Source organism: Branchiostoma lanceolatum, chromosome 18, assembly GCF_035083965.1.
Source record: "Branchiostoma lanceolatum isolate klBraLanc5 chromosome 18, klBraLanc5.hap2, whole genome shotgun sequence".
Lineage (NCBI taxonomy): Eukaryota > Metazoa > Chordata > Leptocardii > Amphioxiformes > Branchiostomatidae > Branchiostoma > Branchiostoma lanceolatum.
Genome location: NC_089739.1, coordinates 2,253,730 through 2,269,228, shown reverse-complemented (window position 1 = coordinate 2,269,228; position 15,499 = coordinate 2,253,730). Strand labels below are relative to the sequence as shown.

The following is a 15,499-nucleotide window of genomic DNA, read 5'->3' as shown; positions in this document are numbered from 1 at the left end:
TGAAGAATCGGTCGAAAATGTGTTGATCTCACTCCTCTCCGTCGGTCTGGACGTGCTCTTTCTCCTCCTCCTTCACGTCGTTACCGCTGTCCTTGTTGACGCAGACGAATTTCCTGGGCACCCGCTTGATCTCCTCCCCGTTAGCGCTGCAGATTTGAGTTGATTTGATATATCCGGCATTATAAAATTACATAAAACTAGGGCTGTACAACTAGCCGGGGGCTAGCCCTGGTAATGCTAGGGTCACATTTCCCATCCGGGGCCCTGCCGGGCAGTCTTTGTGAACGAAAGTTATGATATAAAAGACAACAAAAACACAAAACGTACCTAAAATTATTTAAGAGCATAGCTTGTGCAAATTTATGGGCATACACTTTGATTTTTCGTTTCCGTAAACAGCCCGGCCGGGCCCCGGTTAGGAAATGTGACCCAAGCGTAACTGAACAGTATGCAATATACAATAATAATAGCACGTATTCAGATCGTGATGGGCATACAGTAAATAGTCTGTGATATCTAGACCTCAAATTATAAGCCAAAAAAGCCTACTAGAGAGCCTACTATGGAGGCTGTATTTTAGATACAGAGCGAGACGATTTTTCAATTTTATTTATCTAACCAGAGTACAACTCAGATCTATGGATCTGCTTTTCAGATAACCCTGCTTGGCACAAACATTAAAAAATACGATCAGGGAAAGAAAGACACAAGTATGTACAAATAACGTTACATGTACAGACGGCCTGTGTTTTTTTTTTATTTTTCATTTTTTATAATCTTTATTCATAAATCAAAAGAAAATACGGCCTGTGTTACTGACCTGCAGATCGAAGGCCTGCTGCCGGCACTGCAGATGGAGGGCCTGTGGCTAACCCCGCTCAGGGCCGACAGACGGCGCACGCTCGTGGCGCTACCAGGTCGGTTAGCACGGTTAGCAACAGCGCGCTGGTAGCTTCCCTGCAGAAAAATCCACATAAGATACCGTCTTTAGTTATATTATTTGCAAGCGCTGCAAATGGGGGGTTTACTATCGCCGCTAAGGGCCGACAGTAGGCGGACACTCGTGGCGCTGCCGGGGCGGTTAGCACGGTTAGCCACGGCGCGCTGGTAGCTTCCCTGTGGGACAGACCACATATAATATAGTACCGTCTTTAAATATGTTAAATTTGTTATTTGCAGGCGCTGCAGATCGAGGGCCTAATGCCCCCTCTCCGGACGCTCATGGCACTGCTGCCGGGACGATTAGCTCGGTTAGCCACCGCGCGCTGGTAGCTTCCCTGTAGGAAAGGCCGACAAAATATCGTATATAGTTATAAAACGTAATGACAAATGAAGAACCACTATGGAAATCATTCGGGTTTGTTGTAGCTACCCTGCATGACAAGCCCAAGGAAATACTGTATATAATTCAGGAAGGCACAAGTCACTCCATGCACTGGTGAGTTTGACGTTCGCATAGTGCTTTTACATAAATAAATAGATACCGTCTATGATTTCAACACGTGTGTCTACACAAAATTTTAAACGATTTTTGAAAAATGTTTGAATGTGGATGTGTTGTTAGTCACTGCACGCTGGCAGCTATCCTGCAAGAAAGGGACACATAAATAACGTCTGTAATCATAGCACGTAACGACAAATGAAGAACGATCTTAGAGTGGTAGCTATGATTGAAATCATTCGGGTTTTCGGGCGGTGTGGTGAGTCACGGCAAGCTGTTACCTACCTGTAGAGGAAAGGACAAGAAATAATATTCGATGATTATTTCTTCGCCTGCAGAAAATATAACTAAAATGATGATGATTTGAAATCATTTGGGTCGTCTTGGCAATGTGGTAGTTACCCTGTAGGAAAAGGCCAAAGAAACATCGTCTTTCATGACAAATCATAACAGCGAACGCAAAACGACCATACAGTTCTTTTTTGAGTTTAAAATCTGGTTTGCGGGAGAACACAGTAGTAACTAGTGGTGGTATTTGGGAAATGACAATAAGTATCGTTAATATAAGGATATCAGATCTGTAAGGTCTTCAAAATAATTTCAGACTTAGATTTAGTTTTATTTCTCATGACTTTGCATGTGACATTTCATAGAAATATGCACATGAAGTGCGTCATAATTTACAAAGGGGCTCATGATTTGTCAAATTCAAAATTCAATATAACTTGCACGAACAGCTAAAAATAAGGCACCAAGTTAAATTTCACTGATGCATAAACAATTTCAACAACTTGACATTTCAATATCTGTGTCTGATAACCTGCAGGGAAAAAGGCCAAGGAAACATCGTCTATAATAAGAATAATGAACTTTACTCATTCTATAATAAGAAGCAAATTGTAAATGCAAAACTCAGAATCATGGTTACTATATTTGAAATCATTTGGGTCGTCTAGATGATGTAGTAGATACCCTGCAGGGTAAGCCAAAAAAAGCATCTATGATTATAACACGTAAAGATGAACGAAGAGCGATCGTGCTATTCATAGCGTGGTTGCTATGTTTGAAATCATTTGGGTTCGCGGTAGGTGTATTTGTGGGAAGTCATAGCAAGCTGGTAACTACACTGCAGGGGAAAGGAATAATGACTTTTCCTTGGCCTTCACTGATCAATGTAAGAATTAGAATAATTACTAATCTGAGATCATTTGGTTCGAGCAGTCTCCAGCAGGCCTTCTTATGCTAGGGTCACATTTCTAAGCCGTGTCCTGGCCGGGCTGTTTACGAAAATGAAAAATAAAAAGTGCATATCAAGAAAAGGCACGCTTTTTGGTCAGGAGTCATTTTTCCCGTTTCGTGTCTTTCTTTTGTCTTTTATGTCATATTTTTCGTTCCCGCAAGCTGCCCGAACGGGCACCGCTTTGGAAATGTGACCTAGACATTACGGTGAGACTGATTGCAGAATTTGTTTTAAAAAATGAACTCAGTCCACAGTAAGTTACATTCCCCCCGCCGGCGGCCATTTAAACCCTTTGGCATATATTTTGTATTTCTTAGATGTATGAAGTAGTCAGCATATATGGTAACGTAACATGACCAATTTATTCAAAACGTATTCATCTTAAAACCGCGCGGACAGAGCCAAATTTCAAACCCATGGGCAGAAATATCAGCTCTTCTAAAAAGAAAATGCATGGTCTGTAAGCTTTTCTCCGCCTGTTTAACGCCGTGCGAGCATGTATTTATACTGAGGTATATGATGAAGAATTGTGCTAGGGTAACCCATTATCGTCCACTTCTGAATCTTTTCCCTTCTAGCGCTATGCTTGAAGAACATAGACCAGAAAAAAAATGCACAGTAACTGTCCAAAGTAGTCTGCAGACAAATGATACTAAAATCACTATGTCTGTCCGGCCACTTGCTTAACGCGATGGAAGAAAACAACGTTTATCTGCAAATTTCCCCCACATGCGCGGCACGTGGCGTTCACGTGATAAACGCATGGCCATTATGTTTTGCTGTGGAAAAATTAAAGAGATGGCTAAGGATCATACTTATGATGTTCTTTATTGCTCATGAGAACAGGCTTTGGCATAATACACCGCGACACGTGGACATGAGCCAAACCAGACGTAAATAGGTTCTGCACGTAAATGGATCATGTTACGTTATCAGCATAAGATTCAACACAATGTAACTGACCGGGCTACTGCCGCGACTGCCGCGACTGCCGCTGCTCCGGTAGCGGGACAGGTCCTGCTGGTCGTCCGGCCAGCACGGCAGAAGCGCCATCCAGCGCTTCCGGGCGGACTTGCGCAGCACGCAGTGGAACACGAAGATGAAGAATCCTGCGGAGAGATGTAAAGCCAACATTTGGATGAGCTACAGATTCAACTTATTGCCTACGTGTCCTTCCAAGGGGACATAAACATTCTGTAATGCATAAACTGTGAGACGATGCAGAATGTACTCTGGAAGGCCTGCCCAGAGCAATATTGAGGGCTGGAGGAGGAGGAGGGTGATGAACATCCCTAACACCTTCACGACTAGAAGAAGAAGATGATGATGATGATGATGATGATGATGATGATGATGATGATGATGATGATGATGATGATGATGATGATGATGATGATGATGATGATGATGATGATGATGATGATGATGATGATGATGATGATGATGATGATGATGATGATGATGATGATGATGATGATGATGATGATGATGATGATGATGTGGTAAAAGTGTAGCTTCAGGTGTCAAACCTCTGCACGTTAAAGTACACCTATCGAAAGTAAGGGTGACCCGGCAAACTCAGCTGAAAACGCTAGCCTTACTGACGCCGTGTTACACTAAGGCCAGCTACTTGCAAAAAGTATAATGTCAGGAATCCCTAACGATATCTACACGTTACCTTGCATTGAGTTGCAGATGGCGAAGACGTAGCTGAAGAAGACGGCAGCCTTGTCGATGGCCAGCATAGCGAAGAGCCAGGTGACCCCCAGCAGCACGCACAGCCCGGCAGCACGCTTCAGCTTAGTGACCACTTCGGACAGTTCGGACTTCTCCGCCTGTGTTCAAGAAAAGAATCTTCTCGTTGGCAATTCTTACCTCCATGAAGAATGAAGGAATTGCTTTCTAGGTGTCTGTGTGCCTGTGTGTCTACCTATGTGTCTGTCCGTTTGTGTGTCAGTCTATCTGATTGTAGTCGCAAATATCTGTGGTCACAATAACCTAAGAACCTCTGGATGGATTGTAATGATATTTGGTAACGGTTGGAAGGTATCGGGAAGACCAAGGTTAAGGTCGACTTTGGGCCCCTGGTGTGTGACCTAGCAGTTCTACTGTTCTGCCATTTCCAACTGCACTAAAGGAATAGCTACATATATGCCATAAGTGTTCGATTTTTGGCAAATTCATGTGAATTTGTATATTCGCTCTAGACTGTTCTAACACTGTTCTCATTTTCTTACTAACATATCCGTAACTGTTATGGTTCAAATAACTAACTAACTAACTAACTATATGTAGGTTCGTCACTGCCAATGGTAGCCTTGCAAATGTTTCAGACGGTGCATAATCATCATGTAATGCGCGTATACAAATCTATTGCTACCTTTCCTCTCATGCGGACCACATGGCGGAGGACGAGCCCGTACATGGTGGTGTTGAAGAGGAGGACAACACACACGGGAGCCACGAACGCCGCGTAGAAGGCGATCCCGGACAGGTAACAACTGGAAATGTGCCATGGAAAATATCAGTTCTGCTGTGTAGTTATAAACATTAACATCCAGAACGTGTTAACGAGCAAGCCCTGTGAATGTATGTTTATTACTAGATTCTTAGACACTACTTTTCTGTTGCAATCGACATAAGGTAACAACTGTAGGTAAAATGTGGGGGATACAACTTAACGTTTTAGTGACCATCACAAAAATGTAAGTATTCAAGTCAATCTCAGTTTGTAAATGCTTGTTCACGTATATGTTCAAGCTTTTTGAAAACCTTAGAAATGTTTCGTTGGCATGTGCAGCGTTATACGTACTGAATGATACTGAATAGTGGTACTGTCCACCGCCTTTCAAGTAATACATATAGAATTTTCTATCAGCTTTGAGTGATCAATTAGAAAGACCTTACAACAGTAGAAGAATACTTACATTCCCTCCTTGAAGCCGTAAACATCGATGTCAATAGCGGCGGTTATGGCCACAATCACAAGAGGAGTGCCTGTAACACAAAAAGGTGGCGAAGTTACTAACCAAGTGTCATGACAGTATTTCAATACAACATGGACTAAACAAGGCAGACTTCTCTTTACCATCAATGCTTCCTTTAATACGATCATTCCAGTCCTAAATGACAAATAGTAGCACTGATAATGTATTGCAAAAAATATGCATTTTGCATCAGTTCAAAATCAGAGAAACAGACACAAAACACGTAGAGACACACACACTCGCATACACCAAGACAGACAGACAGACACACACACATACACATACATAGAATACACATCAGTACTTTACTCCATTGGAATATGAAAGGAGGTCCTTAAAATATGTACATGTATATGCTAAGAAAGCACAACTTACCCCACCCTGCCAGACAGATCTTCATGACGAAGTTGGTGTAGTAGGTGTCGAACACCTTCACAAAGGCGAGGTACATGTTCACAGCCTCGATCCCCATCCAGGCAATGGCCGCCAGCAGGGCGTAGTGCATCACCTAGCATTGTAAAATGATAACATCACTATACAGTTTATCGTTATCGTTGTTTTTGTTTTTGTTGTTCAAAAAGAATACACATATAACACGCAGTTGTAACAATAAATGTGCCCGTTACGAGTAGATACAGTCACAATGTATTCCTTTCAATAATGAACTGATTTATCACAGTAGTATTTCTACACGTGATACAATTGTGCATAGCCACCCGATAACAACAAATGTGGTACCTACATGTACATAATGTTAGAATATCAAAAGGCTGAGACAAAATAAGAAATAAAAAATGCTTACGAATACTCAAACAGCTGCTAGAATCTTAATAAAAATGAATCAACAAAACGACATATAAATGTAATTTCTAAAAACTTAAACAAAAAATAAGATATCAATACAAGGAAATATTGATATTTCTTATATCTTTTTTTTTAAATTATTCTTACCATGGCGTGTGTTTTGCACATGAAGCCGGCGTGGAACTGTTCCGGGTGTGACAGGGTCACAAAGGTCAAGTTCACCAGCAGGAGCGCCACGCACAGGTTAATCAGGATCTTCGTGGGGTTGTCTCGCCGGAGGGTTCTGTAAATAAATTGTAGCCAAACCGACTAATCTCTAAGAGCATACATTTACAGGGACCGAGTTACAGCAGCGCGGCAGCCCACACATTCACTGTTTGTTTTGCGTCAAATATGCTTAACCTGAAGAGTAGTAATAGTATCGCTAAGTCTAATCTCAGATCACATTTCTTTATTAATGCCAAGGGATTGGAAATGATATATATTAAGATATAGCATTTCTTACAAAGTATTTGAAGAGTAAGGATGTTATACCCAAGATCAGAGCATTTTTCGTAAACTTTTAGAAGGACCGAGTTCCAGCAACGTGGCAGCCCACACATTCACTGTTTGTATTGCGTAAAAGATGTCTAATAAGTAGCCGAATAGTAAGAACATTATATTTCCGTCAAAGATCAGATATCATTTTATAAGAAGTGCCAAAAGAGTAGAAATGCTATCATTAAAGATAAGAGAATCTTGAATTGTCTGAAGAGTAGGGATGTTATTTCTAAGATCAGAGCAGCATTCTTAAACTTCTTCAGAAGTGTGGCAGCACACACATCCACTGTTTTTGTTAAGTCAAAGATGCTTGATAAGTAATACCTGAAGAGTAGGAAAGTTATCAGAGCGAACAGCAGCCCGGCTGACGACACGGCACAGCCGATCATGGAGATGATGGACAGCGCCTTCTGGTTCTCTGCGCTCAGCTTAGCTGTGGATCCATAGACATCCTGAAAGCAACACAGAATCCAGCGCGTTATAAACTTAGGCTTTACCATGGATTGATACGCCGATGACAGTTCTCTGCATATCGGTTCCAATATGTCTTTTCCATTGGAGTATGTCATACTCTAGTCACATTGAAATTGATTTCTGCATCTTGAAGGCTCAACATAACTTAAATGCCTTTTTCATCATATGATTTTGAATCGCCTTTCAATGCTAATCGTACTAACTGCTTAAAGGTAATGTTTATTTTCCATCCAAATACCCTGTGTAGGTCTCTGATTACAAGTTCATTTTGTTGCAAAAAGATTGCAAGCTGAGCATATAAGCCTACCATGAGCAGAGCAAAGTTGGTAAGGTGGTTACAGTGGCACACGGTGTGGGTGTCTGCGGCGAAGTACACGTTACAACCCTCAGACGACCAGCCGCCTTTGTGGTCTGAAAAGTAAGTATGAAGACATCATGGTTTTATTGTTCCTAAGTTTAAATCTGATAAAAGATTGTACAAAGCGACAGTGATTTATATTCAAAACACGTGTTTGGTAAGCTAGTTTCTTCTTCATATTTGTTACGAACGACAGAGGCTTTGTATTAAAAGGGGTATATGTGTTAAATTTGAAAATATTCACCATTCAGCTGGAAATCCCAGTATACACATTCCCGGTCACCGATAAGCTGAAACAACAAAAACACAACTAGATTTAACAAGACACAACAGGCCACTTAAACCATTGCATTGAGGAAACATGCCAATAGGAGATGGCAGACTTCACCTTCTTTATCCACAGAACTTTGTTATCGTTCTAGCCCCAACAACAAATATAAATCGGAAATGAACGAGTTCATGAATGTTATGATATGCATAGTCAAGGTTCGACTTCTATAATTGCTTATTACTTACACTATCCTCATCGTGATAGAACACGATCTTAACAGGATCCGGGAGTTCAGTGAGAGGAAGATTGTCGACGGAAGCGGAAATGACGTCACCGCGCAGGACCTGGTCGATGTCCCTGGAGTCTTTGACGTATGCCTCTATGATTGGTGAGTGGTGTATGTGTGGTGATGCCTCCTGCATTGCCTGAATAAGAAAAATGATGAATAGTCTAAATGTAGGCTAGATAGAATTACTCTACTCGCATGCAACCACTAACACATTCATCCCTATCCTTGCAGATTAGTCTAGTTTGGCACCAATTATTTTGATTCTCTGCCTGCAAATAATGATTAGAGAAATATTGACTATGAAATTGCTTGTATTCTAGTAGCGTATTTTACAACCTACTGTAATTTTCATTCAAAAAAAAATGTCGAGCCTTACTGCCTAAGTGCTCATGTCAGGTGTTGCCCCATTGCATTGCTTACTACGGCTGGTCAGATAGCCCGGTCCTTAGCTACTGTTTCTGCGTCTTCTAGGGCTTTTATAGATACGTTTATATAATATATCAACCTCCTCCCTGCTACTCCCCGCTACCTTGCTCCATAACAGATGCACGTTGGGGTGCAAAACGGCTAATTCAGAATACTCAAGGTTAAAGAATATCTTAAAGGCAAAAATATAGCGTTGGTAATACCTTGAATATGTTGCTCTCCCTGTAGACAGCGAAGTGTACCCGGCTGATGTTGTGGAGATCCCGGCCGTTCAGCAGGCTGGGCGGCAGTATGATGTACGAGCTGTGTTGGTCTCGGGAGCTACCGTCCTCCTGATACAGCTGGACCTGAACACCAATTGGAATATGGATATAACAGCATCAAGATAAGGTAACCTTTATTCTTATTGCTCTACGCCTAGCTAGACTCGGCCAACCTTCGAATGAATGGCGTCCGTCGACTTTGAATTTGCGCTCATCTGTTTACTTTGTAACGAAGATCCAAGCCACGAATGAACGGATTGATCCGCCCATACCTATCCTGCTTTTCACCAGTTAAGTCCCTTTCCCCACGATAACTGGAAAGTAAGTGACTGTTGGTGGACATAAGCTGCACACGGCTGAATAGCTGTCTATTTAAACCAGAATGAGCTGCTACTAACTTCTATTGATACGTATTGTGTCGGGTTCAATAATGTACTCAAATGGTGGGTCTATCAATCGTGATGAAATACAGGTCAAACCATACCTGTCCGTCCCCGTAGTCTGCGAATGACATCCCTTTGAACGAATTCCCGAGATTGACCAATCCGGTGGCGAGGTGTTTCGACTCGAACATCTCGTCAGGATCAGTGGACTTGACTTGCATGTTCATGATGTCTACACTCTTGACAATTCTGCAAATAGAATCAATAAACAATGTTATCTACTGCAGTACCTTAAAAGCAGCTAGGAGACCTTAAGTCTTCTTGTTGTTGATCTGTCAACAGCTTACCTCATACAGTTTCCAATACTTTGGTAATAGCTTTATGCTGGACACACACACACACACACACACACACACACACACACACACACACACACACATAACACACACACACACACACACACACAAACACACACACACACACACAAACACACACACACACACACACACACACATACACGCGCACACACACACACATACATACACATACACATACACAAACACACACACACACACACAAACACACACACACACACACACACACACATACACGCGCACACACACACACACACACACACACACAAACACACACACACACAAACACACACACACACACACACAAACACACACACACACACACACACACACATACACGCGCACACACACACACACACACACACAAACAAACACACACACACACACACAAACACACACACACACACACACACACACATACACGCGCACACACACACACACACACAAACACACACACACACACGCACACAAACACACACACACACACACAAACACACACACACACACACACACACACATACACGCGCACACACACACACATACATACACATACACATACACACAAACAGTCACAAACATACATACATACATACATACATGTACTCACACATACACACATAGACAAATAAACCTGCACACACATATACGCAAACACAAACATACAAAACACAAACACAACACACACACACGCACACACGCACGCGCGCACATACACACATTTATATAAAAATACTGACCTTGAACAGGCTTGATACTGTATCTCCGCTTCCACCATGTTCTCCAAGGTCAGTCCCGTCAGGTAACTGATGACCTTCACCAGTCTCCCAGCAATCATTGCGTCGATCCCATCGAGCTTTACGATCCTCTCCAAGATGGCAACAGCAAGGTCAAGCTGCTCAGCGTCAAGGTCGACCTCTTTCTCCGCTAGTTCTTCAAGAGCTCCAAGAAGGGCCAGGATGTTATCTGAAATATTGAAATGGTAGAGATGAATGTGGTTATCCAATACAGGCCCTATACATTGCAGTGATTGCACCATAGATTGTAGGTTCATCAAGTCGTACTTCTACCCCCAGAAGAACACAGTGGTTAGTGGTACTTCTCATACATCAGAGAGTAGTGAAATAAAATTGTATTCTGCTAATCAGCTATATGACATTCTATCATGCTGTATATCACAAGTCAACAGCTATCTATAATTTGTCTACCTGTTTGTTGTATCTTAGAAAATATGATCTATCATAGCTTATCACTATCGCAATTTTTTCAGTAACATATCAAAGCAGCTGATGTTTCCTGCTCAAGTGACATGTCATACATACATAAATAGAACTGTTGAATAGGAAACGCTTCTTACCAGAGGCGGCATCAAGAGCAGCAAGTTCCTTTAGCATCCTCATCACGTCTTCATCAGAAATCCTGTTTCTTCCTTCAAACACGCCGTTTTCCGCCACTTCTTCACTTTCGTGGTGCTGGTGTTCTTCAAACACCTTTAAGATTTCGTCCGGCAGTTCTAGACCCGTCTCTGTGATGATGTTACTTCCATGAACTTCTGCCTCCTCAGCATCGTGAGCTTCCTCTTCATCATGACCTTCCTCCTCTTCCTCTTCTTCGTTGTTGTAGATTTCCTTTCTCGCCTTGAGGAGTTCCTCTTCTTCCTTCTTCTCGTGCTCCTTGATGTGTTCGTCGTACACGTCGATAGCTCTCTCTACAACGGAAAGAACGCCACCAGAAAGTAAAGCATCTGCATCTTGATCTTCCTCTTCAGCAATGTCGTGCTCTGTGTGGGTCTCTATCGCAGGTCGGCCATGATGGAGAATCCGCAGAGTTTCTTCCTCTTCTGGAGACAGTAAGGGTATGGGCGGCTCCGTGATTGGACCAGTCGACTCTTCCGTGGGGGTTTCGATTACTGGCAAAGATTCCTCGATGCGACTGAGAATGGCCTCCACCTCTTTCATAATGGACTCTTCCTCTTCTTCGGAGCCATGCTCGTGGCTGGAAGTGTCACTCGAACCTCCGGCGATTTCTTCCGTAGGTGTGGCTTCTGTGCTGGTGTCCACTAAAGCAAGGAAAGCAGTTAACGCTGTTATAGACGATTCTTGAAAGGGAGAAAGATTATAATTTTTCTCATATAAAACATATTGCAAACACTGTTGGCAATATTCCTTATGGTATATTGACCGATGGAGGTCATGTATATTATGGTTGCCATTATTGGGAACAATTCGTTGAAGCGTAAAGTTTGAAAAGCAATGTTTTGTATTTCAGGGACTTTTTTTAATCATTATGGCAAAGTTTCGAAAATATTTGACCCCATTTGATCCACCCCGTACATATGTATACTTTTTTATTGCACCATTTGTTAACAGAAAGATTAAAAGGATACAATTCGATGTATGCTTTCGTCTTTTAAAAAAAAAACAGTCCTTCTTGGTTATTCTAAAGCTGTGTAACTCACATAGACATATCGGCGGAGATCCCTCCCACTTCAGGCCGCTGTTCTGGTCTATGCTACAGCGCCTGCGCAGATCACCCGCCACCAGGTAGTACCCTTCCCAGCATTCATAGTGCACCTCGGACAGGTAGGTGTAGCTGTCGCCATGGCGCTTCGCGTAGATACCCCGGCCGGGGTCTCCGCAGTTTTTAGCTGTAATGGTGTCAAACAAACAAACTATAGCAAGAATAGGAAAATAAGATTTTCGGCACACAAGATAAATAGTACATCATGATCAACAGGCGACCATTAACTTTCCTCCTCCGGCGTGCATGAAACAACGAGTTTCAATTTCAATCTTGAAAACTCTCTAAAATGAACTTAACAACTCGCCCCAAGAAGGTCATCAATTCAGAAGCTTAGTTTGCGGCTTAACAGCGCAACTCAATATTAAGTATAATCAGATGGAATCTGGTGTGTAGGTAGGGGTATGTACGGAACAAAGGAAAAATAGACCATGCCCCCCTAGTGACTTTCAATGGCACTCCAGTGTTTACGTCAGACATCAGAATCTAATGCGTCGGAATGTGTTTCAAAGAAAACTAACTCACCGCTGCAGACCGGACTTTGGCCTGTCCAGTAGGGTTTGTTGAAGTCACAGCTCCGCTCCAGGTCTCCAGACATGAGCTCGTGGCCCTGGACACAACGGTAGTACACCGTGACGATGTCCCTGTAGTGCACATGGCGCAGCTTCTCCGCACCAACCGAGGGGCCCAGATGTCCACATACTCGCTCTGGTAGAAGAAGAAGCATTGTTTAATTACTTGATGGATGAAAATGAAGGTCCCCAAACAGAAGCTAGCTTGCGGTGCATGTGCTCTTCGACACGCCGGTATCATACCGTCACTTTGTCCATGTTCTGCACGTTGCGAAGCTTGTCTGCACCAACCAACCGAAATGGCCACACACTCGCTCTGGTAGAAGAAGAAGCATATGTTTAATTACTTGATGGATGAAAATTAAGGTCCCCAAACAGAAGCTAGCTTGCGGTGCATGTGCTCTTCGACACACCGGTATCATACCGTCACTTTGTCCATGTTTTGCACGTTGCGAAGCTTGTCTGCACCAACCAACCGAAATGGCCACACACTCGCTCTGGTAGAAGTAGAAATAGAATCATAGCCTCAGGCTATGTCATAGGTTTAATTGATGGATGAAAGTGACATCAGCCCTTTGCTATTTGACACACCGGTAGTACATTGTACACCGTCACTTTGCCCCGATAGTGCACGTGGGAAAGCTTCTCTGCTCCAACCGAGGGGCCGAGATGTACACATAATCGCTCTAGAGGAAGGAAAAATAGAATCATACGTTTAATTGATGGATAGAAATGACATCAGTCCTTGCTATTTGACACACCGGTAGTATATTGTACACCGTCACTATGTCCCGATAGTGCACGTGGCAAAGCTTCTCTGCTTCAACTGAGGGACCGAGATGTCTACATACTCGCACTAGTAGAAGTAGAATCATACGTTTGATCGATGAATAAAAATGGACAGCAAATCGTGCTCTTCACTACAGCGGTAGTGTAAGCATCTGCACCGACACTAAGGGTTCGAGATCTCCACACTCGCTTTTAGTTGTAAGTCGGGGGAAATGTTCATTGAACTGCCCTCGTGCGTCTTCAAATGTTATATCATGATTCATCGCATAATTCCAAAACCATCTGTCGCTTCGATCTGATTTAGTTTCCCGTTATCAAAGGTTTCTCCGGATGTAAAGCGGGTAGAGTTGTGGAGAAGGTTGGCGGAGGAGAACGAATTGTTCATTAATCTATACAAAGAAAGGTGAGGAAACCGGAAGGTCGCCAGTATAAGAGGGTGCAGCTGTTTTTTGTTTGTTCTGTCACTTTTTTAATGTATACTTGCTTCCGCTGTTCCACGTTTATCCAGATGTATGTGGGTAGGGTTGTGGAAAAGGGTTGTAAAGATGTCTATTTTAGCTTCTTATGAAAACATCGATTTTCTTTTCATCTGCGTTCTGAGTAATCATAAAAACAATACGCTTTTGAAAGTAAGAAGATACAGCTGGCTAACGTTTTTCAGTATATCATGTTTGTTTAATGGTTAATCTTATCGTGAAGTTGAATACTGGCAACAGCTTGTAAAATAACACCGGAATCTGACCGGATTTCATTAAAGTTGCTCATTGTCCGGTTTGCAGGCTCGCTGGATTAATGCAAGCGTTGATATCAGCTGTCACGGGTTTAATTGTATGGACGTCAGGCTGTCGGATATCAAGGACGCGGCTTTATTTGCGTTATCTCTGTATAATTGATCTGTAATACATCGTGTACATAATGCGTATCTGGGACATTAACAGCTGTGATAGAAGCTTTGTTAGATGGCGCCACTATGGCGTGGCCTTTTAATGAGGATGTGTTTCGCTGACTTCAAAGGAGAATATCTATGATATACCGTTGTTTTCGGTATTCTATATCCTTAGTTCCTATCATGATTTTCTTTTTACCTGACCCAATGAGAGTGAAGTTTTGTTCTTAGCCTGCCTGACTGTTTGTCTGTGAGTGCGTGTACGTGTGTGCATGTTCTTCTGTGATTCCCAATATGCACAATGCAAGTCACTGATATGTCCTCATATTGTATTGTATTCTATACTATGTATAGTGTAATGATTTTACTACAGATTATGTTTATAAGTTGTATGTTCGTCTGTATTTGTGGGTCAGCCGTTACCAGCGAGAACTGCCTAGGTTAACCCGGTGTTATGACTCGTCTTCATTGTCAATAAATACAAATAAATACAAATTAGTGCTTTTATTTCTGCCTGTGGGACAGGAAGGGCCACAAAGCAAAATGGGTTAAAGGGATAAAATCTGATCTTTTTAAATGCATTTTTCATATTTCTAAGTGGCCAGCTCTGAAGATTTAAGATAAGCTAGGTAAAAGAACCTTAAAAGAATCGTAACCCTTGTGCTGCTGGATTTCCAAAGCAAAAATACACCCCCACTGCTGAAGTGCCCAAACACCTTTGAAACAAAGGGTACTAGTTTGATATTGCTCATTTTTAGTTACTTCGCTTTACAACAACCGCGCGGGTGCAACGTTCGCATTCTAGAAATACCCTCAACTCAAAAATTTGCAGGGCTAGCATACAGAACAAGCATATGCAAACCGACAATTGTCGGGCTCAGCAGG

The 15,499-nt window shown here is 42.4% G+C and overlaps 2 protein-coding genes across 2 annotated transcripts; both read right to left on the bottom strand.

Moving 5' to 3' along the window:
* Positions 1 to 981: 981 nt before the first annotated feature.
* On the bottom strand, positions 982 to 8,537 carry LOC136424381 (adhesion G-protein coupled receptor G2-like). The gene is made up of 11 exons (XM_066412950.1): positions 8,361 to 8,537; positions 8,089 to 8,134; positions 7,794 to 7,897; positions 7,337 to 7,464; positions 6,620 to 6,755; positions 6,044 to 6,176; positions 5,609 to 5,678; positions 5,062 to 5,182; positions 4,360 to 4,516; positions 3,645 to 3,790; positions 982 to 1,116 (listed from the first exon to the last, which is right to left on the bottom strand). Exons 1-11 carry the CDS (start codon positions 8,535 to 8,537, stop codon positions 997 to 999), a joined length of 1,338 nt encoding a protein of 445 aa, XP_066269047.1. The 3' UTR covers positions 982 to 996.
* Positions 8,538 to 9,777: 1,240 nt separating this feature from the next.
* Positions 9,778 to 13,094, bottom strand: LOC136424581 (uncharacterized). The gene is made up of 5 exons (XM_066413194.1): positions 12,893 to 13,094; positions 12,306 to 12,494; positions 11,205 to 11,906; positions 10,588 to 10,813; positions 9,778 to 9,808 (listed from the first exon to the last, which is right to left on the bottom strand). The coding sequence occupies exons 1-5, from the start codon at positions 13,092 to 13,094 to the stop codon at positions 9,778 to 9,780; spliced, it is 1,350 nt and encodes a 449-aa protein (XP_066269291.1).
* Between the last annotated feature and the right edge of the window lie 2,405 nt (positions 13,095 to 15,499).

Coding starts and splice junctions, on each gene's coding strand:
- LOC136424381 (XM_066412950.1), bottom strand. CDS start 8,537: ATGCAGGAGGCATCACCACACATACACCACTCACCAATCATAGAGGCA. Junction 7,465..7,793: donor CCAACTTTGCTCTGCTCATG/GTAGGCTTATAT, acceptor TGTTGCTTTCAG/GATGTCTATGGATCCACAGC. Junction 6,177..6,619: donor TGTGCAAAACACACGCCATG/GTAAGAATAATT, acceptor TTACAATGCTAG/GTGATGCACTACGCCCTGCT.
- LOC136424581 (XM_066413194.1), bottom strand. CDS start 13,094: ATGCTTCTTCTTCTACCAGAGCGAGTATGTGGACATCTGGGCCCCTCG. Junction 12,495..12,892: donor CCAAAGTCCGGTCTGCAGCG/GTGAGTTAGTTT, acceptor ACACCATTACAG/CTAAAAACTGCGGAGACCCC. Junction 9,809..10,587: donor CAGTATCAAGCCTGTTCAAG/GTCAGTATTTTT, acceptor AGCTGTTGACAG/ATCAACAACAAGAAGACTTA.